The sequence below is a fragment of the Hakea prostrata genome, chromosome 4 (assembly GCF_041222555.1).
Source record: "Hakea prostrata isolate BN-2017 chromosome 4, UWA_Hpros_2, whole genome shotgun sequence".
NCBI classification, from domain to species: Eukaryota; Viridiplantae; Streptophyta; class Magnoliopsida; order Proteales; family Proteaceae; genus Hakea; species Hakea prostrata.
In genome coordinates, this window is record NC_142603.1 from 16395874 (window position 1) to 16422293 (window position 26420).

The 26420-nt window shown below is 39.2% G+C and overlaps 1 protein-coding gene across 2 annotated transcripts in view; it reads right to left on the reverse strand.

Annotated features, from left to right (window-relative positions):
• Window positions 1–357: 357 nt before the first annotated feature.
• The window catches only part of CCC1 (cation-chloride co-transporter 1), a 42084-nt gene continuing 16021 nt past the window's right edge, over window positions 358–26420 (reverse strand). Inside the window, exons 7-11 of one of the 2 annotated variants that reach the window (XM_089152512.1) lie at window positions 13285–13399; window positions 12352–12546; window positions 6952–7352; window positions 3176–3337; window positions 358–2360 (exon numbers count right to left, since the gene is read on the reverse strand). In XM_089152512.1, the coding sequence (XP_089008638.1) occupies window positions 1270–2360; window positions 3176–3337; window positions 6952–7352; window positions 12352–12546; window positions 13285–13399 (1964 nt within the window). In that variant the 3' untranslated portion in view covers window positions 358–1269. The remainder of the gene's footprint in view (window positions 2361–3175; window positions 3338–6951; window positions 7353–12351; window positions 12547–13284; window positions 13400–26420) is intronic. The other variant, XM_089152511.1, reaches the window with a different exon arrangement.

Sequence of the window (26420 nt, forward strand, 5' to 3'; positions counted from 1 at the left end):
ATTAATCTACTGGAGATTCATCCACATTTTGATATTTTTCATCTTCTATCTTCTAGTGGTGGATCTCTGTTAAATAATAATCTGCTCAAGTATTTATGGCTGAACCTAAGTGACCTGCTAGTTCTGATTCAGAAATTTGGATTGCAGGAGTAGATATAGAAGAGGTGAATGGAGAAGCAGGGCCATTTTGGGTTGTTAAAGATGCTCAATGCTTAGCAGGCAGATGAAAGCAGTCACTTTGGGTTTACATGAAGCAATTAAACAGGATTCTAGAAAACCGAGTCATGTTTGGACCAATTGCTGGATGATTGGAAAATTCTTACCAGAACCAGGTAGCCCATGGCCCTACAGTATAATCTCTGTGTTGTTGAATATTTCGAACTCCTTTCCTAGTGCTGTTTATCTTTTTTTACTGCTATTCTGAAGCTATTATGTATGTGTATTACAATGTGCTCTCTTAGCCCACAGCAGAGTTCTTCTCCCAGTTGCTACCCAAGAGACTGTGATGTGGAATTTATTTTCTGATCATGAATTTTCACTTTCATCAGGGAAAGAAGAAGGGGGGAAAAAACACTATAGCTGACTCCCTTATCACAATCACAACTCTTTAATTTGTTAAAATAGATTCCAATCAAAACATGATGAAAAAAATAGGGTTTCTTTTTCAATTTTGTTTCGTGGGCATAGGAAACACAGATGTAGAAAGATAAAGCCCTATGAACAAATCATTCCACGATTGGAACTTATGTAGTGCCTGAAAATCCAAAGTAACACATAAACCCTATATCAACCCAATTTTTCCGAGGCATCAAATTGCACACAAGACTGTAGTGTACTAGATGTAGCCTAAATAGTGTAATTTACTTGATAGCGCTTTTGTGGGCGAATCTCTTGAGTTTCTGAGAATAGGTCTAAGTTGCCCACATCTGTAACAATGGCCTTCTTTGGTTATAGATACAGGTTTGCATTAAGCAAAGAAAGAATTTCTCAGAGGTTGGAATCAACATTATACACTTCAAAAGGCTACTGACACAGGGAAGCAAAGAATGAAAGCATAAAATGAAACAAATCTTAACATATAAAGTACAAAAATGTTTGTGATATGGAAACAAAATGGATGAACAGCTGTGATGCTGGGTAGGGGGGAAAAAGTAATGTATTAACTACAAAGTACCACAAAGAACACAAAAATATATGAACAAGAAGAAAGGGGGGCAAAAAGGTGGAGCCAAAGGAAAAAGGAGGAAAAAAGATGAAAATCTCCTGCTGCTATGTAAAGAGGGTTACAACATCTCTACGGTATCCCCTGACCATCAACAGCCGGGGCACATTCTGTACCAACAGATCCATATATTCCATGTAAAAGTAAGCTGGGTGGTTCAATGGTGGTGGGGGAAGGCTCACAAGAACCACTGCTGCCATCCTTGAGTATCTTAGTATAGTTGAATTCAATTTCAAAGTAGTGTAAAGGAATTTCTCTACCTGCTGCTCATTAACATCTACAGGCTTACCATCAGCCATCAAGGGAGTCTGATCACTCTCAGCATTTCTATGCATCTCCCCTAAGTAGTTTGTTATTCGTTTCTGGGCAGCACTGAATGCCTCCATGGAGTCATCTTGCTGTGTACCATCCTCCATATGGGCCTCCCATGATTTCATTGTAATGACTATCACCTCAGCCAGCATCCGGAGATCATATAGGAACTTCTTCACATCAGCCTTGAGCTCCTCTGCATCCGCATCCTCCTCGGCAATGCAGAAGACCTGAATCTTGCAACTCTCAAAGCTTTCCTTCGTAAGAAGAAGTTGAGAGAGAAGCAACATGAGACCACCATCTCTCACAATCCAATACAAGTCAATCGTACCATACTGTCTCTGGTACACATTGGGCCACTCATCAAGCCCCTTGACAATAACAACTGCCTTATTAGCAACAATGCAGTCATTGATAATACTGACAAAACTAGCTGGGATCTCGGTTAAATTCTCCCGACGCCATATCTCTGGATATCTCATCACCACAATGTTAGGCTTGAGATTGCCTAGGCCCATGGTCTGTACAATCCCACGGAAACCATCAGACATGCTGCGGGCAACCACAATCTCAGCCACACCCTCACAGCGCTTGTACTCAATATAGGTTTGGAGCTGCCGGCAAGCAACCTTTGCATCCTCAGCACACTCATGGTAATCTCCATCAAGAATAGAGACAAAGATGGACATGCCTCGCCCCTTCTTCTTCATGAAGTTAGCAAAGTCAGCAAGTTTCGGATGGCAGGGGACATTCTCAGGAAGCTTACCCCATGGCCTACAGAATATAAGGGGGATTGGGTACCAGTTCTTAGGGTGAACTTGGTCCGCTGCAAAGTATTATCTGTGAGGTTAGCTACCAGAGTTCAACAAATCAACAAATAAGCAATGCATGATAAAATGTTGCAAGAAGTAACTAGAAAAATCTTACATATTAAATATAATACATGCATATAGGCCTCTTCACAGGCCCAGGTCAACTGATAATTTGTTACCCAGTTGGATCATTATATTGAAAAAAACTAGAAAAGGAAAGAGGCCAAAGATTTAGAGCTAGGTTTCAATATCACTGGGTAGCAATTATTACCACTAGAGCAAAATTACTGCTTTCTAACTAACAGTTGTTGATCAATTCACCCGATAATATGTAAAATGGGTTTAACAGTTAGGCTTCATCAGTAATTGAACATTTGAACTGTTGACTTCCCAGATTATTAAATTATCCAACACAGGATGCCCATATCCCAAGGAAGGACAGCAAAGTATGATTCACCTACAACCTACACAGGATGATGATACAAGGTAGAATCACAGGCTCTTCATCTGCAGGACCAGAAATTCAATGGATACCTCCTCAAGGCATAAGAACCTTTTCAGTGGACATCAATTAACTTTTTTTTACTGAACTACCTCAAGCTAATCTTTCTTACAGTCCAGCACCCAATTGCAAATCCAACACATTAACTGCCTTGAGAAGGAAACACCACTAGAACAATCTCAAGTCAAAAAACTGTGAAATATTTTACTTAGATTTGAAAGGGGGAAAAGGAATTCCTTCCCTGAGTCACAATCCAAGCTATGCTACTATAACTTCCAATTTAGTTGGAAAAGGCAAAGTGAATTTGAGTAGGTTATTGTACAATACCTCCCAATGACCGAAGACTGCGAAGAGCCAGTTGGAAATATGCACTCTTGAAACCATCACCCCAGTCCCCTGCCTTGCCTTTTAAGCACACATAATAATATATGAGGGTGGCAAGGGCAAAAGAGACCACTGTGAATGCCCATGAGATCAAGAACATAATCACTGCACCAACCACAAAAGCAAGAGTTACAATTGACTTAAATAAACAATTCATACACAAAAATTTACAGTGCAGAATGATTACCACTCTAATGAGCTCTTTCACTGCTTATTTGGGATTAAAGAAAATGACCAAATAATTAAACCACCATGATGTTGACACCAAAAATTAGACGGGGAAGAACAAATTGGAACAAGAAGTGCTATTATTACTATTACCCAAACAGTCCATGTACCTTCAAGATAACTGTCTTGCATGACAAGACATGTATGTGTGCAATATAGCACCCAACATGTACCAAAAGTCTGCCCTTCGACACAGCAGTAGAGAGTTACCTCACCCTAATGTAGTCTTAGATAGGAAGGGGTCCAACTAGAAGCCAGTAACCAGAATCTGCTGTGAACTGTTAAAATCAATAAAGTCAAAATTGGGTTTTTCATCAACACTAGGGTTAGGGTTTGATGGTAGAGTTATTATCAAAAGAAAATTTGAGGCTTAATGATTGACTGATCAGTTAGATTAGTCAAGCCTTTTATTTGTAAAGAAGACTACAGTCGTCCCCTCCCTACTCGACTCTACTAACTAGAGTCATTGGGAGGGCAAAGTACCCACTATACCCCCCCCCCCACATGGGCATATCATACAATTTAACACTCCCTCTCAAGTCGGAGCATATATGTCATACATCTCAAGTTGGATTAACAAGGATAGAAAAGCTTTCTTCCCAATCCTTGGGGTGAATATAACAGCCAACTGATCACCACACTTCGTAGATGTTACAACACAGTTTTCAAGGTGGCGCCTACACAGCACCTTAGCCAACCTAGGCGCCTTGATTGCCTAGGCATGTCCTTTGGACAGCTTGCTCGCCTAATTGGTTTCACCTTGTATTTTATCCCTCTCCAACGTTTTTGGTTTGCCTACGCAGTAGGACAACTATGGTATACAAACAAATTCACTTTCAAGCTTTTCTTTGGTAATGTGTCAATTGATTTCCACATGCTGGGTATAATCATGCTGCATTGAATTATGCACAATCCTGGTAGTGGCTTTATCACTGCAGTATAACGTCTCTGTAGAGTAGTAGGTCCTCCAATATACTGGAGTAAACTGTACTCCAATATCTTGCAGTAAACAGTACTCCAGTATCTTTGAGTAAACTTCTGAGCCATCATAATTCATAGATTTCTTGGACCATCACAGAATTCTGACTCAGCACTTGACCTAGCCACCATGTTTTGCTCTTTCTTATGCCATGTGATGGGATTTCTACCTACAAAAGTGAAGTATCATGTAATAAACCTACGATCCACCACTGGTAAGAACTTCAACTGAAAAATTATCTTAAGAAGTAAGGGGTATTCGCTCTTCAGGTGCTGACTTTAACTCATGACAACTAAGAAGGACAGTACCATCATTGGGTGGATTAGGGATCATGAATAAATTGACTGACCAAGTTCACAACAAAGCAAATGTTGGGTTTACTTCTAAGCTCAAAGGGTGTCTCAGGGAGATGACAGCCTTACATTCCTGTATCGTAAAGAAGATAAAGGATGTATTTCCTCTGGGAAAGAATTATACCTTCTGATGGCATGCAACTTCTATTCTGGGAAGATGCCTTCATTTTCCTAGATTCTTTACTTCACAAACTCTTCCCAAAAAACTCATAAGGAATGAGAATAAAATGCAAGTAATAGTGTAATACCACTGATTACCATGTGGTCAACATATAAAATGAGAATGGTACCTATCATCAATTCTTTTTGAAATAAGACGTAATCAGTATTACATTGTTTAAATCTGAAGAGGTTGCCTTGTGAAACCTACCAAATCAGGCTCAAGGAGACTGTTCAAGTCCATGTATCCCATGCTTCATCTTGCACATCAGATGCAAAAGCCAGGAGGAACTTCCATGTATACCTCCTCCTCAAGCTCCCCATGAAGGAAAACTTCCTCACATTAAGTAGTTGTAAATCTCATCCTAAATTACAGCAGAAGATGACAAGATTCACCCGGCATTTAGCTTTGCTACTAGGGCAAAGATCTCTTGGAAATCAACCCATTTGCGTTCAACTGATTTCTTTACTGAGAAAGAATTAGAAGATCCATGCATAGTTTTTTCTCAAAGCCTTCATTTCTTCTACCACTTTGCGTATGCAATAGCCTCCGGTCAATCTTCAGGAATGCAGAGGAAAGAGAAGAACCAAAGGAACGATAGGAAGCAGACAACAGATAATAAGAAACATCATAATATAGGATGTTTTATACAAGTCCTAGTACCTTTACAAATAGCAACGAGTAAAAGACTAAGGAGAAGAAAATTTACTTGACGAATTTGACCCAGGCGCTTGGGACTCCAAATGAATGGGTATAGGAGCTATAGTGGTGGTGGTCTTAATTTGATTGGTTTCAGCACAGCTAGTGGAATAAAGGGCTGGGATCAGCAATTTGCTTCTAAATCATGGTTTTAAAAGATCACCCAATCAGGACTAGCAGTTTCCTTCTTCACCATCAGTACTACCCTTTCAGCGGGCAAAATCTCTAGATAGCAGCACTATACGACCCTTTTGCAGGTAAAATGGGAGTCAAGAAAACATCAAGTACCAGCTATTTTTCATTAATGCAATTCCCCGGAAGAGGTGGCGATGAATAATAGGCAAGTCTCATGAAAAACATCCAAACTCAAAATCATCCATGATAGTGGATGATAGTACCTTTAGTCTTTCTGGGTAGGAGAATAGCCTAAAACATGTATGTCCATGACCATCCAAATGGCAAGTGGAAATACAATTAATAAGATAAGTAGCAGCACAGATAGTATCACTAACACTGTAAAGGAACATTGTGCGCGAACACGAGGGCACAAGAAACCTCCAATGGGTGGCTTCCTTTCAGTCACCCCATCTGAGCAAAGGTATCAATAACTTGTTCGGCCAAAAACACATGCCTCAAGTACAAGTTTGACCCCTCTACAATAATTGAGTTGGGGGGGGGGGGGGGGGGGTTGTGTTGAGATGGGGAGTCATCTTAAAAGCAAAGCTCTTCACCCGTTTTCCCATTTTTTCACTTTTCCTGGTACCTTTCCTAACCAATCGTGTCAGACTCAAGTAAAGCTAAACCAACCAAAGTAGCCTAATTGAGCCCCTTTTTTTAAGCAGTCATACTAAATGATGCATCTGACACCTATGAGTATGGACCACATTTTCCATTGCAGATAAGGTGACCATTTATTTGGTCTGAAATCCCAATGGGGGACATTAGATTTTCCTATACTGAAACCTGAACGGACAAAATGCTACCACATGTCTACGTCAACTTGGATTATTTGAATGTCTAAACAGTTATGGGTTGGGATATCACATTGGCAAATTGTAAAGTTTGACATAAATGGTAAAAAACAGAAGAAAAAAAATGAACTTTCATATAAAAATTAATCAAGAATGTTTTCAGTGGGAGGCGGTCACTTCAAAAGCAAATCAGTTCACCCATTTTCCAATTTTAATATTTAATCCCCCCCTCCCTGTGGCCCCAAAAAAACAAATCCTTCACATAAAAGCGAAAAAAGTAGTACAAAAAACTTAATGGATAAAATGATGAACAAGTAAAGGTAACATACCTATACAAAGTGATGCTCCAAGAAGAGAGAGGCTCCAATGATGAAATTTCCACCGAGGACGCCAACTTGGAGCATCTAGAAGATCAAGAAGGAAGCACGATATGTTGACACCACTATAACAAAGAAGGAAAAACATTGTTACAGTAGGTGTGATAAGATCCAGATTCCCAATCACAACACACCCGCAACAGAGGAATGTTGTAAAGAGGGTAGCAGCATGTGGCTCAACCCCCTCTGCCACCTTGAAGTAGTTAAGAACTGGGAGAATGTCATCGTTGGCAATCGCTGCAAGTAATCGTGGAGCCCCAGTCAAGCTCTGAAGGGCTGCACCTAGAGTGGAGAGGATAATTCCAACGTAAATGAATGCAGGAAAAGGCCAAGCCACTGTAGCTGTAAGTAGCCTGCAAATGTTCAGTAACACAAAAACTCAAATGCTGAACTTCTGTCTTCCATTTAATTTCAGCAAATTGACATAGAGAAATGCCAAAAACTATCCAAATACACCAAACTAATGCACCATAACAATTTTCACATATTTGTTTTCTCACTACATTCTTTATAGGATCCCACAAAGGAAAAAATGAAAAGAGATCTAATAGAGCCCAAAACTTGAGGATCAATTTCAGAACCAAAACCCATGGATGGGGGAAAAATCACAAAATCTACACAATCAATAGGACTAGCTTTTATCACATTGTTTTATGTTTTTATTAGTGGAACAAGGCAATGTATTCATTTTGTTGACATGAAAAGTGCCATGCAATTTTAGGATTTGAAAACATAAAACAGACATGCAGAAGTTTAAACTTCACAAACTATAATGTTAAACATAGTCATATCATCCCTTGCTTGTACTATGCAAGTGGTAAGATGTCGATAGTAACCATGTCATAAGTAATCACATGTCTTTGTTATGTCCATTGCAACTAAGTAGTGAGTCTTATATGGGAGTGTGTTAAAGAATTTACGGAAAATAGCAATCAAGGTCCTCTCCCAAACATGTTCAGCATCAAGTTGTGATGCAGGACAGTCCTAGGAACTAGGGTATTCCAGAAGGAAACAGGACCACAGATAACAAGACACTAGGAGGGGTTAGTGAGGGGGTTGCACAGCTCTTACACTCTACTAGCAAAGATGCCTATGACATGATATTAACCTCCAATAACAAATATAAGAAAGTGCAAATATCACAAAGACTGAAGGAACAAATCAGATTTCATGTACGATTAATCCACGCAGCTGGGCAAAGAGATTAGAGGCATTAAATTCAAGGTAACAAAAATTACAGAAGGTCATAATGAGCAATTTTTAATTCAATAGAGAATAAAAATATTAATCCAATGTAAACACCTAATTCCTAACCCAAGCCAATCACCATGGGGCATCCAATAACTATTTTGATGCAAGAACAAGAAGGCAGTAATCTCACACAACAATAGAAAATGCGCAGCAAGGGATGCTACCAAGGAAAAAAAAGCAGATAGATAATTGAAGGAAATCAAGGTAGAAAAAGCAGCAAGTGCTAATGACAGAAACTGCAGCAATATGATACCCAGAAAATAAAGAGAAAGAAGAGGCGGCAAGGCCTACCGTAGGGTACTAAGATAGTTGTCCCTGCAGAAAGACGTGGTTAGAAACTGAGAACAGTAGGAGAAGCACTGGCAGAATGGGGCTGCCGCAAGGTTTGTAGAGAAAGGGAAGATAAGAAAGAGAGAAAACAAGAAGAGACAGCACGGTTTCTTTTTCTTTTTTTCTGGGGGGCGGGGACCACCATGAGGAGGGCATGGCTGTCAATAAGTATAAGAAAAAGAAAAAGAAAATAAAGGAACTAATGGAAGCAGGACTGCCATGAGGAGGGCAAGACAGGGGAAGAAGACAGCAGGACCAAAGGAGAAGACGAAGGGGGAAAAATGTAGGAATGAGGAGAAGGGGTGGGGACCAGAAATGACCAAGAGAGGAGAGAAATAGGACTTACTGGAGGAAGAAGATGACCCCACGAGAGAGAGAGAGGAATGAAGGCTGTCGCTGGCTTCTTGAGAAGTTTGCAGCTGCTTTAAGTTCCTTCCCCCCCCCCTCAATTGTTCTCTGATTAACGATGCCTTCATGTGGCTTAAATAATAAATAAAACCCGAGTAAACTACCCTTAGTTAAAAAATATAAAAAAATAAAAAAAGATATTCCAAGAGTACCCTTGCAATGAAATAAATCCAAAATATGACACTCTACTAGTAGATCTCCTCGTACGCCTCGCCAAACCAAGTCGAAAGGTTCCAAGGTGGTCGACTATGTCTTTATTAGTAACAAATGATGGGTGGACGTGTGATGTTCCCATCAAATTGTGAATGGAAATGGAGTACTTCATCTCATCCACTCTAAGCAGTGAAACAGATTAATCAAATGAACCCTGGGATTTTGTTTTCTAAATTTGAAAAAAATTAGGTGGGGTTTGATAAAATTAAAAAAACTTGATTTACACTTAAGCCCTCATTTTTTTCTTTCACAACAATTGGATTTTATTGTGTACATGTGGCATAATCGTAATGGTTCGTAGCTAACAGCAGCCGTTGTAGCAAATAAAAATCTGTTACATCTTACATGGTACCATTTTCAAATATCCAAGACCCAAATTATAAGTCGATCAAATACATTGGAGAAACATAGTATACACAAGCCACACAAGAGAAACCAAAAGAGCATACTCATCCACCAAGAGTGGGAACTCAAGAGGGCCCCTTGGCCAATTACATTTAGCAGACAAAGTTTATGGACATTGATATATTACTCTTTACTGGTGGGTTGAGCATTGGTGAGACAGAAAACAAATTGAGTGGGAGTTAGGAAGCCCCACCCTTCATGGAGTCAGCAATCCATCTCCAACACCCTCAGAGCACAGTGCATCATATTACCATCCAAGGTCAATTCACTGTAGTGGGGGAGCATATGTATTCATCCAATCCTAGTTTGGAGTAAATCCACTAGCAAATATAGGGAGGTAACAAGATAATCCTTGGTAGACAACATCCTCTCCTACACAACCCACCAGCCATACATGATCATGCCAGCATCGTATAATGCATATGATAACTGAGTAGTACATAACAGTTTGGTGACCTATACCCTAAGATAATTGACCTTCAAGTATCTTATGATGTAACATCCATTCAGCTGTGGTGAAATATCCTTGTTTCTTCTCACAGATTGTGACTATGTCTTACAATTAGAACACAATACACATCAACTTTGACAAACTTATAGTGAGATTGAACCAGGCCACCTGTTGCAGGACCAGCAGCCCACGCCACTGCCTAAACACCAAAGCATATTTTTGGCTCTAGAGGTATTCTGGTAATTTTGTGGTAGACCTACTCAAGCCAGGAAGACCTAATTATAATCAGTAATTTTATAGGAGTCCAGATCTACATTTCTTTTCTTATTTGAGTCAATCAACGTTAGGTTAAGCATCAGTCCTATTTTAAATAGAAGTTCTATTTAAAATAAAAGCCCTTTTTGGATTTTGTTTTGAAGTTAAGTCCTAGTATGTAAAGGCTACAAATACATAGCCTAATGCTTGTAAGAAATGAGTTTTGATGAATACAATTATTGAAGGAGAGTTGCAGCAAAGATTGAGGATTGAATTGGGGTTCTAGCCTTCTAGGGTTCTCAAGTGCAGGAATTTCCTGTGGCAGCCAAGTCATTGGCATTCTTGAATTCAATCTTCTTCCCCAAGCCCTCAAACTGGTAAGCCAACATTCCTCAACCTTCTCTTCTTGCCCTCCAATGCACCTAGCCAAATGCCCCTCCAATACCATTCAGGCCCTCTTCTTCCTCCACAAATCCCTAGATCCCATAACTCCCAATCCCCACCATAGGATCCCCTCACCCTTTGGAATCAGCACCACCTCACTTCCCTAGCACTTGACCCCAAGTTACAATCTTAATTACCCTCTAAAACCTCAAGAATCTGGACTTTTATTTGGAAACCCTAAAACCCTTGAGATTTGGATCTGAAATTGAAAATAACAAAATTCAGATATATGTCTCAACAACCCTAGGCCTATAAACCGTAACTGAACCTAGACACTTCCCTACAAACCCTAAAAAGCTAAAACCCCTAAATAGCCCCTAAATCCCTAGCTGCAGGGTTTGACAAACCCTAATTTGGACCGTTTTTTCCCTATTTGATCTTGGTTTTGGCCCCCACCCAGTGAGGCTAGATCACTGCAATGGTGGCTTCTATTCACATGTCTGTTATAGTGATTTTGTATTACCTAACGAAGTCATGTAATGATGTAATGAAGTATTCATGTGATGATTTAGTGACAAATGAGTAATGATAAGGTCCTATTCCCACACCAATGTTGTATTTGAGATTTAAAACATTGAAGTTTTGTACTTTTAGCTATGTGCTCTGCATCTTTTAATCCAAGGTTCAATGATTTACTACATTAATACTTTAAATTGCTTATCATGTACATGCATTTAAAAGTACATTCAGATTTGATCGTGTAGTAGAAAGCGTTGGTGTGAATCCAAAATACCATGGGTCATTTTCACAAATCCACCATGTAAATGTGTTTATATGCCTTAAACTAGGGTGCCATGAAATAGCACACATAAAAATGCTTAAAAGTCAAAGAAATCTTGGAGTGTTCTGTACTAAATCTCGGACAGCTTTTGGTATTTCAGTCATCTCTAAGTGACTGAGATATCAAAACGAAACAAAATTTAAAACCTTGGTTATCAACAGAACCTTAACTCCACAAATATTCTTCCAGCATATATTAAATTATAATGGGAGCTTCGGCACTGGGTTACGCCCTTTAATAGCGAACAAAAAGCACCTAGAGTTTCTTCTCTTTTTCCCTTAACTTTCTTTTTCCTTTTGTTTTTCCTTTGGCTGACCAGACAAAGAAGCAATTGCATTGTAAAGAAAGAGTTAAATAGGAAAATGACCAGCCAGATCAAGGAGGAGCCTACTGAGAATTGGAACTCAAGTAACCTCACACTATAACCTGGAAGCCATAAGAAAATGGTTGACTTTGTGATGTTGTACACAAAAAAAATCATCAAAATTTCCAACTGTTTCTTTCCATAAAGTCAGCTTGTTATGCATTATTTGCCTTGAGCAGTATGTTGTCCAGATTCATGCAGGGGTGCTGATTACTAGACAGTAGAGCAGAATGGATAATTCACTAAAATCAAGTAGGGGGGAGAAGAAAAGAGGGGGAAGGAGGAAAAAACCAACTGCCAATGGAGTCCAGTAAAACAGTGATTCAGACAGCAGGAAACAAACACAATGGTCTTATCAGTTGATAAGTAGGAAAGAAAAAAGAAAAAAAAAAGGGCTGAGAAAAATGACTTCTCTTGCAATGGTACCAACTTTAATGCAAAATACTCTACCTGTCTGTCAACAGCTTCTTTCTGGTTGCAACAGCTCCAAAAAGTAACACAGATACTAGATACAGAGAAGCAGTTGTAAGGGTTGCAGCCAATGTTCCAATAGGTATTGAACGCTGTGTATCCCTGAGTGAGGCAGAACGATTCGAACCTGCCATAATTCCCGTTACAGCAGGAAAAAAGAGACCGACTAAAGCACTGAAAACAGTAAACATCTGATTGTTAGAAGATGAAAATTTAAGCAGTACTCAAAACTCATGAATGCGTAAAGCGTGGCCAACTTTTCAAAGTGACATTCATGTCACTATCTTCACAGAGCAGGGTGAAATGAACAAAAACACTATATTAACAGTTTCCTCCAATTCATTTAAAGATATTCAAAATAAAGAATAACAAATTGAAAATGATGACTAACAAGGGGGTGGGAAAACTAATGACATACAACATCCTAAGATTTTTGGCTTCAGCCACCTATTGTATTCTTCTTTTTTTTATTCCCCTCCCCTTGTCCACACCCCCCCCCCCCCCCCCCCAAAAAAAAAAAAAAAAAAAAGAAAGGAGGTAACTCTGCCACGCCAAAGAGACAGAAAAAGGAAGAAAAAGATGATCTCCACACCCCCCCCCCTCCCTTTCCACAAAAGGAAAAAGAAAGGAAAAAGGTCAGCAGTATCAAGATCAAACATATTGAGTTCATTTTGTCTTCAAGGTTAAGGCTTTGCCCTTAGTCTATGCAAATGGGGTTGCCTATAGTAATCTTTGTTCTCTAATCAGCTCATTTTTTTCTTGGGGGGGGGGAATCTAATCTGCTCAATTCAAACTATAAAAACGTCTTTCCTCACAGTTGTTTCAAGCTAACCTGGACTTTTTAACTTTTCAAAAGTATCCAAATAAATTCTTACTCAGTAAAATACAGAGTCTTAATATGCTACTACTTACTTGAAGTTCCAGTAAATTTTTCCTTTAGGATCAGGTACCCCAGCAGTGTCAGTCAGTTGATAATCAGAGCTCCAATTATCTTTGAATGTTGTCAGGCTCAAACCAGTGATTCCAGCTGTTTCAAGGATTGACACAAGTAAATATATCAACTCTACAGCTTAGCTGAGAAGAATAATGTGAATACCGAGAAAATAAAAATGAAAACCACTAGATCATTATACAGACTGCCCAAAAGGTATGACAGAAAGAAGATGTCAAGACAAGATTGCTGCTAAGCATTTAATTTGACCAAATCATGCAAAAGACGGTCAAACCAGTTGTATGAATATTTGTGATTAATGAAAATACCTTATACAAAAGAAGAGGTACCACAATACACTAATCTGAACCTATAGCTGTTTGGAACTAAATTCCCATCATCTCTCTCTCTCTCTCTCTCTTCTTCATTCCCACATCTTCAAGCATCAACCAGTTGACTGCTTATTGGCTGTTATTTGTCTCATGATGCCGGTGCATCAATAACCAGTCTCCACTTCAATTCTGATTTTGACAGTCTGTGAGGTTTGTTTGTATAGTTGTAGGCTTACAGCAACCTATGCTGCCTAATATCTAAGGCCCTCGTTGATGGTAAGGCAATTATAAACTCAGGTCTGTACCATAGTTGACAAGGCAACAAGGCAAGCAGGTGGGAATCACCTAGGAAACACCTTGACAACAGGGGTCTGTACAACCTATATATTGCTTCCAATGGACTGATCAATCTATCGGAAGCAACTTTTTTGCACAAACAAGTATTTGGTTGTTGAATGGAAGAACAGATATTTATTCGAGATTGCTAGGTATCCCATGATTCATAAGCATGTTTCCGATAATTTTAAATGTGATGATGTACGTGCGTTATTTGTCTAACCAAATGCCTTTTCTTTTTAAGTTAGCCATTCAACATTTTTTTGTTCAGTTTCCAAAATCACCGTTGTTTAATTGTTTTCTTTTTTTGGGGGGGGCCTCGAGCTTTTGGATGTCTGTGTTGATAATAATTTGCATTTTGCAGCCCTACCTATCTCCTGGAGCTGTCAAATGAGCTTCCCTTGGCTATTCACGAACTCAAAAGGGGTAAAAATGGTTATGATCCTCTTACTCTTCAGCAGTTTGTTAGCATTGGTGTGACATGTTTTTGAAATACTCCATGGTTGATTTCTCCTATAACTAGTTCTTTCTTTAATACAAATGTTGCTTGCACAAACCTCATTGGTTTCCGTCCAAGCCTTCCGGTCATTTGTTCATCTAGACTGTCGGATGGGCGACACATACATGGAGAGAATGTAGACTGTTAGATGGAACCCATGAGTTTTATTGCGAACACAGGTTAATTATTAAAATAAATATCACCGCAGGGTTGCTTGGTTGTAAGACCAACACCTCTTAGTGAAAAGGTATGGGTTCGATTTGCCTAATGCTATATAATGTAATACCCCCATCAAATCACCTGTTCCCGGGGGGGAGTATTAACTTAATTATTATACCATGTCTGGACCGGCTTATCGTTGAACAATGATGCTCATGAACCGCAAACCACTCTTTGGTACACAAATCCTAGTTGAAATCAAAATAGAATCCAGAACAAATCTACGTAGGATTACTAAAACAATTAAAAGACTAAAATTAAAACTGAAATAAAATACTTATTTGAATCCAAGTCTTGTTGGACCAATGGACCAGTTCTTCTGGGTTGGACCTGAACCGATTAAACCAGTCTGATACAGCAACAACAGTCTACTTCAGTTCCATCAGCTTCAAAGCCAACACATCTGTAGGTAACTGAAGCTCTGCCTTTGTCCCCAACTTTACCAACTGCTCTTTCTTAAGGAGGTCATTTTTACAACCGAACTTGTATGGCTACTTATCCTATTGAACATTTTTATTTCTATGTGTCATCTTCAATCTCCATTACATAACTTTGTCTTCTCCTTATCTACCAGATCTATTTCTAAAGGCAGAAGTGACTGTGGGAACAGCAATGTATGCCTAATTTCTCAAAAGACATGGACCCTAGTGGGTTTTCCTCCAAGTAAGTACTTTGCACAACGGTGCTGGGTGTACACAATTATGTACAACCTTGACAACTGATTTGAATGGCTTAATGGCATTTGGTTGTGAAGGGTTGTAATCAGAACAACAGTATGCATTATTTTGATCACTTGTAGTTACTGCTCATCTAATTATGTTCATCTGACTATTTCCTTTGCTGTGAATTTAGTTTGCCCCCATACCAGCTGGATATCAAGAGCATGTACTTATATGGCAACTACATGAAGCGCATATGGAGAAATCCCTTGGAAATGTTGCTTATGGAAAGATAAGCAATTTTGATTTGGGTAATCCTAGCAAGGCAGCAATAAAGCAGGATCCTCTTAAAACCAAGGTGTTAAGGCGTCGCCTAGGAGTCCTGGCCCTTCTTTGGATCAAGGCGTGCTGGTGTCGCCTGGTCACCTTGCTTGGTGCCACCGTGGTTTTCATTGCCCTCTATCGTCTCCCCTATCCATCACCTTGTCCGCTTTGCTTAAAACTGAACCACATCTGATTTTTGAGCAGCACTGTATGCCTTATTTGGAGGGATTAGGAGCCTCTATCTCAAATATGGTTTTACAATTAGGATTGACATGGATAGGACTGATTGAATTTCTGCCTCAATAGAAGACTCCTAAAACTAGGGAATCGTTGGGCTCGTTGAAGGAGGTGGTGGTAAAGGGAAGAGCGAGAATGTTGTCCAAGTTGTAAGGAACAACGGAAGCAACGTCAAGCAGGTCCATGAGAAGTTGAAGCTGAAGAACATTTCAGGCATTAAATTTATGTCACGACACAACCCCACTATACTTACAATTAGTGATGGATGGTACACCATATAAGCAAACTTTTAGAAAACAAGCATTAAATAATCAAAACAGCAGCTGAACTTGAACAGAGAAAAGAGAGAAAAAGAAGAAGAAGAGAAGAGAGATGAAGAACTAGCAGAACAGGCCTGTGATTCTTGCTTAAGAGTATAGAATCACAAAGCCCTTTTATTTATAGCTTCTAATGAATATAATACAACTTGATAGACAAGTAATTGTCCTCTAGAAAAAGGAAACAAAAAATTACAGCTTTAGTAACTTCCTAGCTTCTAAAATAAAAAGTTCTGAAAATAGAAACTACCACCAAAATAGAAACTATACTTTCTAAAAACTCACAAAACTTATGTAGCAAGACTCCTACATTAAAAATAGAAAGTAGAATAACATCAATATCATAATATTGTTCACGTGAACGGTAACACAATTTTTACTGTTCACGTGAACAGTAACGCGGCTTTTACCGTTCACGTGAACAGTAAAATAGTCCAAACTTGCATATACTTCAACACTCCCCCTCAAGCTAGAGTGTACACAAAGAAAACTTCAGCTTGCACAAAAAGAATAAACTTGAAAGGTAGCACCAATCTTGAATCATGTAGCAACATCAGACATCAATAAACATTGAGAAAACTTGACCCAGGAGATAATCAACACCAACTTAAAAAAAAACTTTAATTCTTCATGTCAAAAGAACCATCCAATAATGAGAACAGTCAACGATGTTGAAGACGAACAAAGTCCATAAGTATAGCAAGATCAAAGACACTATCCACATAATGCCGGTAGTAGGGAGAAATATCCACACTAAATCTTCAAAATTGTAACTCCAAAGTCCATATAAATGCTTCGCAAGAAGGCAAGTAGTTGGTAGGCAAAAGACACTATCCATGTAACGCCGGTAGTAGGGAACTATATCCACGCTAAATCTTCAAAATTGCAACTCCAATGTCCATATAAATGCTTCACAAGAAGGCAAGTAATAGGCAAAGTATGGGTAGGTAAAAGGCAATATTGATTACTGTGGACCAAGTAGGTAGGTAAAAGACATTATAGGTTACTGTGGACCAAGTAGGTAAGGTAGTATGGGTTACTACGGACCAAAAAGGTAGATAAAAGGCAGTATGAGTTACTGTGGACCAAGTAGGAAAGCTAAAAGACAGTATGGGTTCACATGAACAATAAAATTGTCCAAACTTGCATATACTTCAACACAAACCCTTAGGGCAACATAAATAAAACCCTACAGACAATTGTACCCTCCTAATGCTACTGGGCAGTAGCCTCTAGGGTTCTATGCGGGCTTCCTTTCTAAGGACCTACCTGAAGATGCTGCACATACACATGGGGTAGGAAGGTAACAAGGGCATTATCGATATTGCCAACATTTTCCAGGTGGACTCAAAACAAAGAAGTCCTATTGTGGATTAGATGAGGGGTAGATGTAAGTGGTGTTTAGATAAAGATGGAGTTCATGCTTGAAGCAAGGTTAAATCTCAGTTTCAGCACTGGTTTTGAGCAGCCAGAAATTGAGATTCTCAGTTTCAATGATACCTCAATCAAAACCTTAGATTTTCTCTAAGCTAACTCAAACATTGGCTCGAGGCTGATATGTTCTTTCTCTTTGTGGGAGGGGGGGTGGGGGGCTGGGTTTGGGTTTGGGGATGATGTGAACCCTAAGGCCCCACCCAGGTGGCACACCTAGGGCTGGCCGAACCCTAAAAGGGGCAATTTGGTCGTTTTCAGCCCTAAATTAGCTGCTAAATTTATTTTCAGAATTTTGGTTTTTAATTTTCTGAGTCCAATTATGTCTTGAAGTCTTAGATTGAGTTAGTAGTTGAGTTCTTGTGTCATAGGGAGTCTTCCTTTTAAGTAGGACTCTTTATGCATAATTAGGCTTTTTTTCATTTTAAAACAAGCTCTTTTATTTTGCGTGGTTGTTATTTATTTGTAAAGGGTATCCTAACTTATGAAGGAAACCCTAGTTGAGTTAGTTTCTAAGTCCTAGTTGAGTCTAAGTTAGTTTTCCAGTTAGATTCTTTCTTTCTTAATGTAAGGCTATAAGCCTATAAATAAGCCGTTCTTTTCATTGTAAGGACAGTCTAAGTTGAATAAAGAATTGAAAGCTCTTGTTGGGAATCAGGTTGTGGTCTTCTTGGGAGGGCCACGGTGGATATTTAAAGTTTTTTGCATTCAATTGCAGCAATCAAATTCAAGAACCAGCAGACTACATCTTCAACAGCAATTCACCAAGTATGTCAAAACAACCCCAGCCAGCCCTCCCCCCCCCTTTTCTCTCTTGCACTACCTAGGACTAGGAAAGCCCACCCCGCTCTATTGCAGCCCCCTAATTCCCTCTACCCAACCCTGCCAGCCCCTTAGATCTCCTTTCCTACCCCCTGCGACCCTAGACCCATCACCCAACCCTTCCACACCCTGCAGCAACCCCCCCCCCCCCCCCCCCCAAAAAACCCCTCTCTCCCCTTTCTAACTTGCAGCAAAACAGAAAACAAAAGAAGAAAGAAAAGAAAAGAAAGGAAGAGTTCCAAGAAAGAATTGTCCAAGATCCATTCCCAAAACCCTAATTTTATCCTTCCCAATTAATCCCAACCCATTTAGACTTCGTAAATTGAGCTTTCCCCTTATTAATTAAGGGCATCTCAAATCATCCCATGCAGCTTTCAAAACCCTAACCTTTAAAATCGATCCCATTAATTTTAGGATAAGTTTTAGTTTTCCCTATTCAACCTACCTGAATTTAGTAAAACCCTAACATCTTTCCAATCTTCCCATAACCCTTCCATTAGGTTTCCAAGTTACCTTAAAATCACCTATTAGCTTTTTGAGACTTATCTGCTGGTTTGGCTGAAAGATTCTGGGCTAACCGAAGATTTAGGGAATTCTTCCAAAAAAAACCTAACCTTAAAATTGGGTTTACATCAGGGAGGGTTGTTCTTGACTCATAGAAGAAAATTCGACCAAAATTGTCGAAATTTCGGTCAAAATGTCTGCATTTTTCAAAAATGAAACGAAATTCCAATTATTTTGGAAAAGTGTCAAATTTTGACCAAAATTTCGGAGATTTCGACCATTTCAACATTCCAACGACTCTTTTGCCTTCAAACACCTCTTTTGCTCATTTTTTGCCTCCAAACACCTCCTAAACCACAACACCTACAAAGGAAACTCCGGCAACAATAGAATGTGAAGCATGAGCCATACCCAACAGTTCCAAACTTCCCTTTTTTATTTTTGTTTGTTTATGCCTTAAATGATCTTGTATTGTCTTGAAATTAATATATGTTTAGCCTAGGACTATGATCTATGATTGTGTTTTGTTAAACTTATCTTTTTATTATTTGCTATCATTTTTTCATTTTCTGATTTTAATAATTATTTTCTAAAATTATGTATATATGATATATACACTTTAACTTAATATATGTGAGACACCATCACTTTATCTAGTCGGTTATTTTATTTTGTTGACTTGTTGTATATGTAACCATTCTATGAAACAATTCATGTATGCTAATGATTCTATGCCAGTATACAATAAAGTTTGCACTTGTCAAAACCAATCATTTGTTAGTATACTTGAATGATAAATTTTCAATGGGTTTTTTTTTTTTTTTTTTTTTTTGCAAAATACTAGTTCCATTGTATTTATTATGCTTGAAATATGTAGTATGCAAGAATCCAAATCATTTTGAGTCCATATGAGGCCCGAAATTGAAGTTCCAATTTCCAGAAAAAAGTGTCCAGCTTCGACCGAAATTTCGGCCTTTTGCAAGGTTGATATTCCTGTTTCGGTCGAATTTTCTTCCTTGGTTCTTGTTGTGCTCCCTGATTTAGACATTTTGAAACAAGTACACGAATTAATTTTACACTGAGAACACTCGAAATAATACTGGTAGTTTCCACCTAAGTTTGATACTATGTTGTTTATGGATTTGCTATCAACTAAGATGTAACTGGAACTCAACTACATAATATAAACCAGATTAAGGAAATCTTGAATTTTTTTGGGAGCTTCTGGTTTATATTGAAGGGTTTATGAGCGGCTAAAAATAGTTTGGTGTGCGTGAACAACTTTAAAGGAAAATATCTTTGATATCAGAAAGAGTGAATATTTTACTGCAGTTTTAGTAGTTTAGCAATGATTTACCATATTAAGATTTATGGTATTTTTAGTTGATACAAACCCTGGCATTAGAAAGTTGAAAACTGCACCTATCATAAAAAATCTGGGTTTTTTTTCCCCCCTTGAATTGGGGAGTCGGATTTTGAGAGGCCCCTCCCTAGTATTGCGGGTGCACGCTTGCAAGTATAAGAGGGGAAGCAGGGGATTGCACATGAGCATTCTAGGCAATAACCTAAGAAAACAGGTGGCATTTGATGATAGAGAGCAGCCACAGCCATGCAAAGGAGAGCAGATAAGAGTTGAGGCACAGAATGTTGGGACCGTTGGACCACTAGGATCGCAGAGAAGAGAGAGTTTGTTAGGAAAAGGAACTGTTATATTGGGGAGATAAGGAAGCAAAGGAAGAGAAGGAGGCTGAATATTGTAAGGATTTATACTAGGTAAATTTGCAGGGGAGAGCTGATGCTCTCGGGTAGGTTGTAAGAGTCCGGTATTCCCTGTAAAAGCTCCAGTAAGGTTATAACAGCAAGGATATCATTGGAACAAATAGAGACTTCAATGTTACTTACTCTCAGATCGATTGTTGCTTGCTGTGTTCATATAGCTATTGTAATGAGGGACGGAATAGAGGAGGAAGGATAAATAAGACAGGGGAAAGAAAAGAAAATCTAAGAAGAATTAGGCTTGAAGAAAGGAAGAAGGAGAAGAACACTCATAAGAAGAAGAAGAGAAGAGGAAGGGGGTGGGGAGGGCACAAACACCCAATGCTAAAGCTTCAAGTCATCTTTTCTATTCTCCAAAAGTCTTCCTCTTCTTATTGCAATGCAAGGGCCTATTTTTTGCTTAGCTAAAGTTTTACAGGAAATAGAAACTAAGATCCTATTACTAGTGACAATAGAATCTTTAGGAAATAGAAAATAATTAAAATTAGAAACTACTAGTCTTCATATTTAAGCCACATGCATAAATAATTAAAATAAAAACTAGACTAAGGTCCTAAATCTCCCAAAAATAAAATCTTCACGCAATCTGATTTTATGCCCCCACAAATCCTCTATAAAATATTCTCAATATGCCAAATATTGGGTTATGATACTGTTCACATGAACAGTAGTTTGGCCTCCATTTTTCATGTTTTGAGGTGGCCCCTAATGCTAGTTCGAATTGGTTCCTGGCTGGTTGTCCTGCTTCATATTATGTTGCTGTTCTTGTTGGTCCAGTGCAGGCTGTAAGTGTGCAAGTATTGGTTCAGCTAGGCGAGCTGCTGTTCTGGTTGTTAAACTGATTGGGTGCTGAACAGATTTTTTTTTCTTTTTCCCTTCTAAAAGTTTTATATTTTAACTATTTTATCAGAAATATTTTACGCAAATGAAACACAAACAAAAAACCATTTACTTAAAATGTTAGGCATAGCCACAAAAGTGTCTATTCTAGCCAGGTTAACACAAGTTTAAATGAAAGTCAGTGAAATTTATAAGGGTTTTTTGGGTTGAAACCTGCTAAGTATGGTCAAAAACATCAAAACTACGTCAAAATATTGGATTTTTGAAAGTGCATGCATATCATCTTTAGTCCAAACCACTAGTATTGAACAAGATGCACTTTAAAGGGTTAAAAGAGTTGGTAAGCGCATGGGAAACGTCATACATATGATTCCAGGCTCTGGCGCACAAGTGGCAATGCTGATGAGGAGAAAGATGATTGGTCCATTTCCTCAGGTGGCAGGAGAAACTTAGACAAAACTTGTCGATCTCCACAAACTACTCATACTGGTGGTGGTTGTGGAAGTGCATAACTAGAGATGATAGAATTTGAGAGCAGTAAGTGATAGATGAGCAAGAGGTCAAATCACTGAAGACTTGACCATCCCACACAAGATATAGGCCACGATGCATGTGCCCCTATAGACCTCGTAGCTAGTCCCCTCCAGGTGGACAAGCTGATTTTATGGACATTGATACCTAGTCCAGCTCAGTTAGTGGATTAAGTACAGGGAACAACAGATAAAATGGGCCTTGGGAGTAACATCTTACTCCATCTCAAGCACTATCAGGGTTCTATGCATCTCATTCACATCCATACGGTGGGGGAGAATATATGTACTTCATCCAATCCCAATTTTTGAGTATGAATCCCACTCAATTGTATGTACTGGATCTTTATTTGTAGATAACATCTTCTCCCACCCTACCCACCAGCCATACATGGTACCAATGGCATTACATCACAAGGATCAATGGGTAGTTCTTCACATTTGACTGTCTCATATCCCAGGATATGTTACATTCAGTATGGTGATATTGCAATTTACATGGCAACTGCAGAAAGATTATACTAGTTTCTTCTCCAAGACTATGAAGATACATTCAGTTTTCTTGAGGTCAGAGGATAATGCACGTCCGCTCCATCGGACCATGAGTGGATCAATCCTGGACAATGCAGTAGCTATTATCAGTGGATAGTTGATGTGAATCCCAAATTAGGGTTAGGCTTTTCTTAAGAATTTCCCTAAAATTAAGGGTTGCCCAGAATCTTCCAGCAAATAAGTCAAAAAATATGGAATGTTAGGATGGTTCTAGGGTTCACAAGGGTCAGATAAAGGCCTAGAAGAATTCGACCAGGCTTAGGGCTAAGGGGCTGAGGGTTTTAAACTTGAAACCTTGCTCTAATGATAGTTCCAATCTGGATTTAAAAGTTAGGGGGAAAAAGTAGATAGGGTTTCGGTTAGGTCAGGAATGGGGCTGTTGTTGTTATTTTGTAATTTCAAATAATCTTAATGGGCTTAGGTTTAGTTTGACGATCCCTACTTGGAGTGGGATTTTTAGGGAAGTCAACTAGGGATAGGACTTGGAAGGAGAAGTAAAGTAGGTGTGGGAGATGCTAAGCCTAAATGATTTTGGTGTGTGGTTGAGGGTTTATGTTGAACTAGGATTTAGCTCTAGATGTTGAAGATGAATTGCAGAATTTTAATGAAGAAGATGAAGGGTACAAATCTTAGAAGTATTAGGGTTTTGGATTCTAGATGGAATTAAGGGTAGGGATGGGATGAGGGGTGATATGCGATCCAACTAGGAGGGAAGGAGAGGCAAGGGGGTGGGGAATAGGGGCCTAATGAGGGAGGGTGCTGCTGCGACCGCACGGAAGAAGAGAGAGAGAGAGGCCAAGAGGGTTGGACGGGGGGTGTCGTAGGATAGCGGAGGGTCTAAGGAAGATTGTAGGGATCAGGAAGAGGTTGGGGTGTCATGGGTCTTGGGGAATGATGCTACCAGAGTAAAACAGCAAGGGGAAGGAGGAATTACGGTTGCACAAGTAGGGGAGGGGCTAGGGGAGGGGTGCGATGGGTGCAAGTTCAGCCCTGGTGGCCCTAACCTGCTTGTCTCGCCTTAAGTCAAAACAAGGCCTGGGCTAGAGATTTTGGCTCTGAGGGCAGGCCAGGGCCCAAATATTCAAGCCTAGGGCAGGCCTGAGATTACTATTTGTCTCGCCCAACCCAACCTGACCTGTCTTGTCCCTGGTTTTTTGCCCTAATTTAGGCCCTGATTTCATCCCTGATTTTGGCCCTCATTGTGTTCCTGACCCTAACCGTGAATTAGGCCCTGATCCCAACCTTGACTTTAACTATGGATTTAATTATTATATTGACCCTCATATTAACCTTGATTCAAGTCTTCATTTTGACCAACGAGCACTTCGTTTTAGATTATATTTTATTTCTTTTGTTGTTGTCATTTGATAAAAATAAATGATTTTTTTTTCATTTTTAATATGTTACCATAAAAACAACTAAGTCAGTTGTCGACTGTTAAATCCTACATTTTTATTAAAAATAATTACGTAAATAAAGTTGAAATAATTAGAATCAAAATTATAATCCAAGTTAATTAGGGTGTTTTAGAAACAAAATTCTAATTAAATTGGGTTACATTTTAAAGGCCATAAGTGATGTAAACCCAAAATTAGGGCTAGGAGTAATCTAGGAATTTCCCTATATTTTAGGTTGCCCAGGAATTCCACCAAAAGGGATAGGTGTTTTAGGGGTCTTAGGATTTTCTAGAGCTTCAAATAACACCCTGCTATAACTGTAAATCAGTTCTGAACTTCACTGTGATTTGAACTCCATATCTGAAATTTGAACTAAAAGTCAAAATTAGGTTAGGGTAGGTCCAGCCAGGGTGGGTTTGGATCTGTCTTTGCTGGTTCCGCAAATTCAGACTGGGTTTCAAGGATTTAGAAGGTTTAAGAAGGCCTGGTATGTCTCATTAGGGTTTTTAGAAGTTTTGAAATTCTGTAGAATTCCTCCAAGGTTTCAGGTGAGAAGTGCAGAAATTTTCTGGGTTAAGGAAATTGGGCTGATTGGGGAAACTAACTGTAGGGGATCAGTCTAGGGTTTGGTGTGATCCTAGGGGAAGTGAAAAGGTACCTAGAGGGGATGGGGAAGATGCTTTTTACCACGGGGTGGGCGCTGCTGCCATCGCAGGGAACAAGGGAAAAAAGAAGGGGGGGTGAGGGCAACGGTTGCTGGGAAGGGGTAGCATTTGCTGAACCAGGAGGGGGGGGGTAAGTGCAATGGGGTTGAGGTGGTTTTCAGATCTAAGCAAGAGAGGGAGGGACTGTACTTACTTGGGGAGGCTAGAAGTAGGTTGCTGCTGAGGCCTGAAGAAGAAGAACTTTCAAAGTTGCAGAAAACACTGGCACAATCCAGCCACAGGCCTCCACCTTTGGAAACCCACAACTTCTCTCAAGTCTTTTTTCAACTCAAATCTATTCATCAAAAACTGAAAATTACATTGGACTAATGAGCTATTATAGCCTTCAAAAACACTCTGACTGCTTGGGATTCCCTAATAGATAAGGATCCCAACTCTTGACCAAAACACTCAAAATGGAATCTAATTGTTTAAAGACCTCAACCCTAGATTTGGAATCTACTAAGCACACATGCTTAATTGAACGTAAAGTTAACTTAAAAAGCACATGCTAGAACAAACAACTCCCAATCAAACTAAAACTCTTAGATAAATCACAAACTAGGACTCTAACCAAAGAAAAGTAGAGGACTCCATAAAATTAGCTGGACTTATTCCAGCAAAATAGGACTCAAACCAGGGGGTGGATGATGACCAAAATACCCGTCTTGGTTCAGCCTCCCTGGGCTTGCCATAAACTGCTGGGGGCCTAGGCCCTCTTCCAGCCCCTCTTGGGCTGTCCTTGGCGGGTTAATCAATAAATATAAGTCACAAATAGTCACTTCTAAGCTAGGGCATTCTAAGGTCAAAATTCCAATTAACTATATTAGGTGCTTTTTCATAATCAAAGCATAAAACAAGTTCAACTTAGAACATATTAGCAGTGTAAAAATGTATATTAGCATCATACCATAAACAATAGTTGAAAACCAATTCAAGTCATTCTTGCATCTCTAAGTGTAATTTTTATAGATCAGCACTCCTAATTTGGAACACATAACTAAATTTCAAAAATAGAAGGTTTTAAATAGAAATTTAAATGGCATGATCTATAAATTAAAGGTTCTTTAATGTCATATACATTTATTATACATATATTAAAATCAGATTAATCAAAAGTATAAAATTCTAATCATTAACATTAAAATTGTATTTATTAGTCACTTAACTACACAATACGTTTATCATAGACCAATATTTTTATATATTAGATGGATTAAATTGAACAACATGCTAGATTCAAAATTAACAGGAGGTTAGCTTATGCATTTTATAGATTATATATATGATTACATATGATTCAAATTTGATCAGGGACACGGTCATGTCCAGTCAAGGACAAGGACAGGGTCAAGGCCAATCAAGGACAAGGACAGGGTTCAGGCCAATCAGGGACAAGGACAGGGTCCAAGCCAATCAGGGACAGGGGTAAGGTCCGAGCCAATCAGGGACAGGGGTAAGGTCCGAGCCAATCAGGGACAGGGACAGGGTCCAAGCCAATCAGGGACAATTAAGGCAAGAATGGGATTGGCTTGGCATGCATGGGCTCAGGGTCAAGGAAAATAATTTTAGTCCTTGAATTAGGGTCAGGGCGGGAATGGGCTTAGCTAAAAACATATAGGGTTGGGATTGGGATTG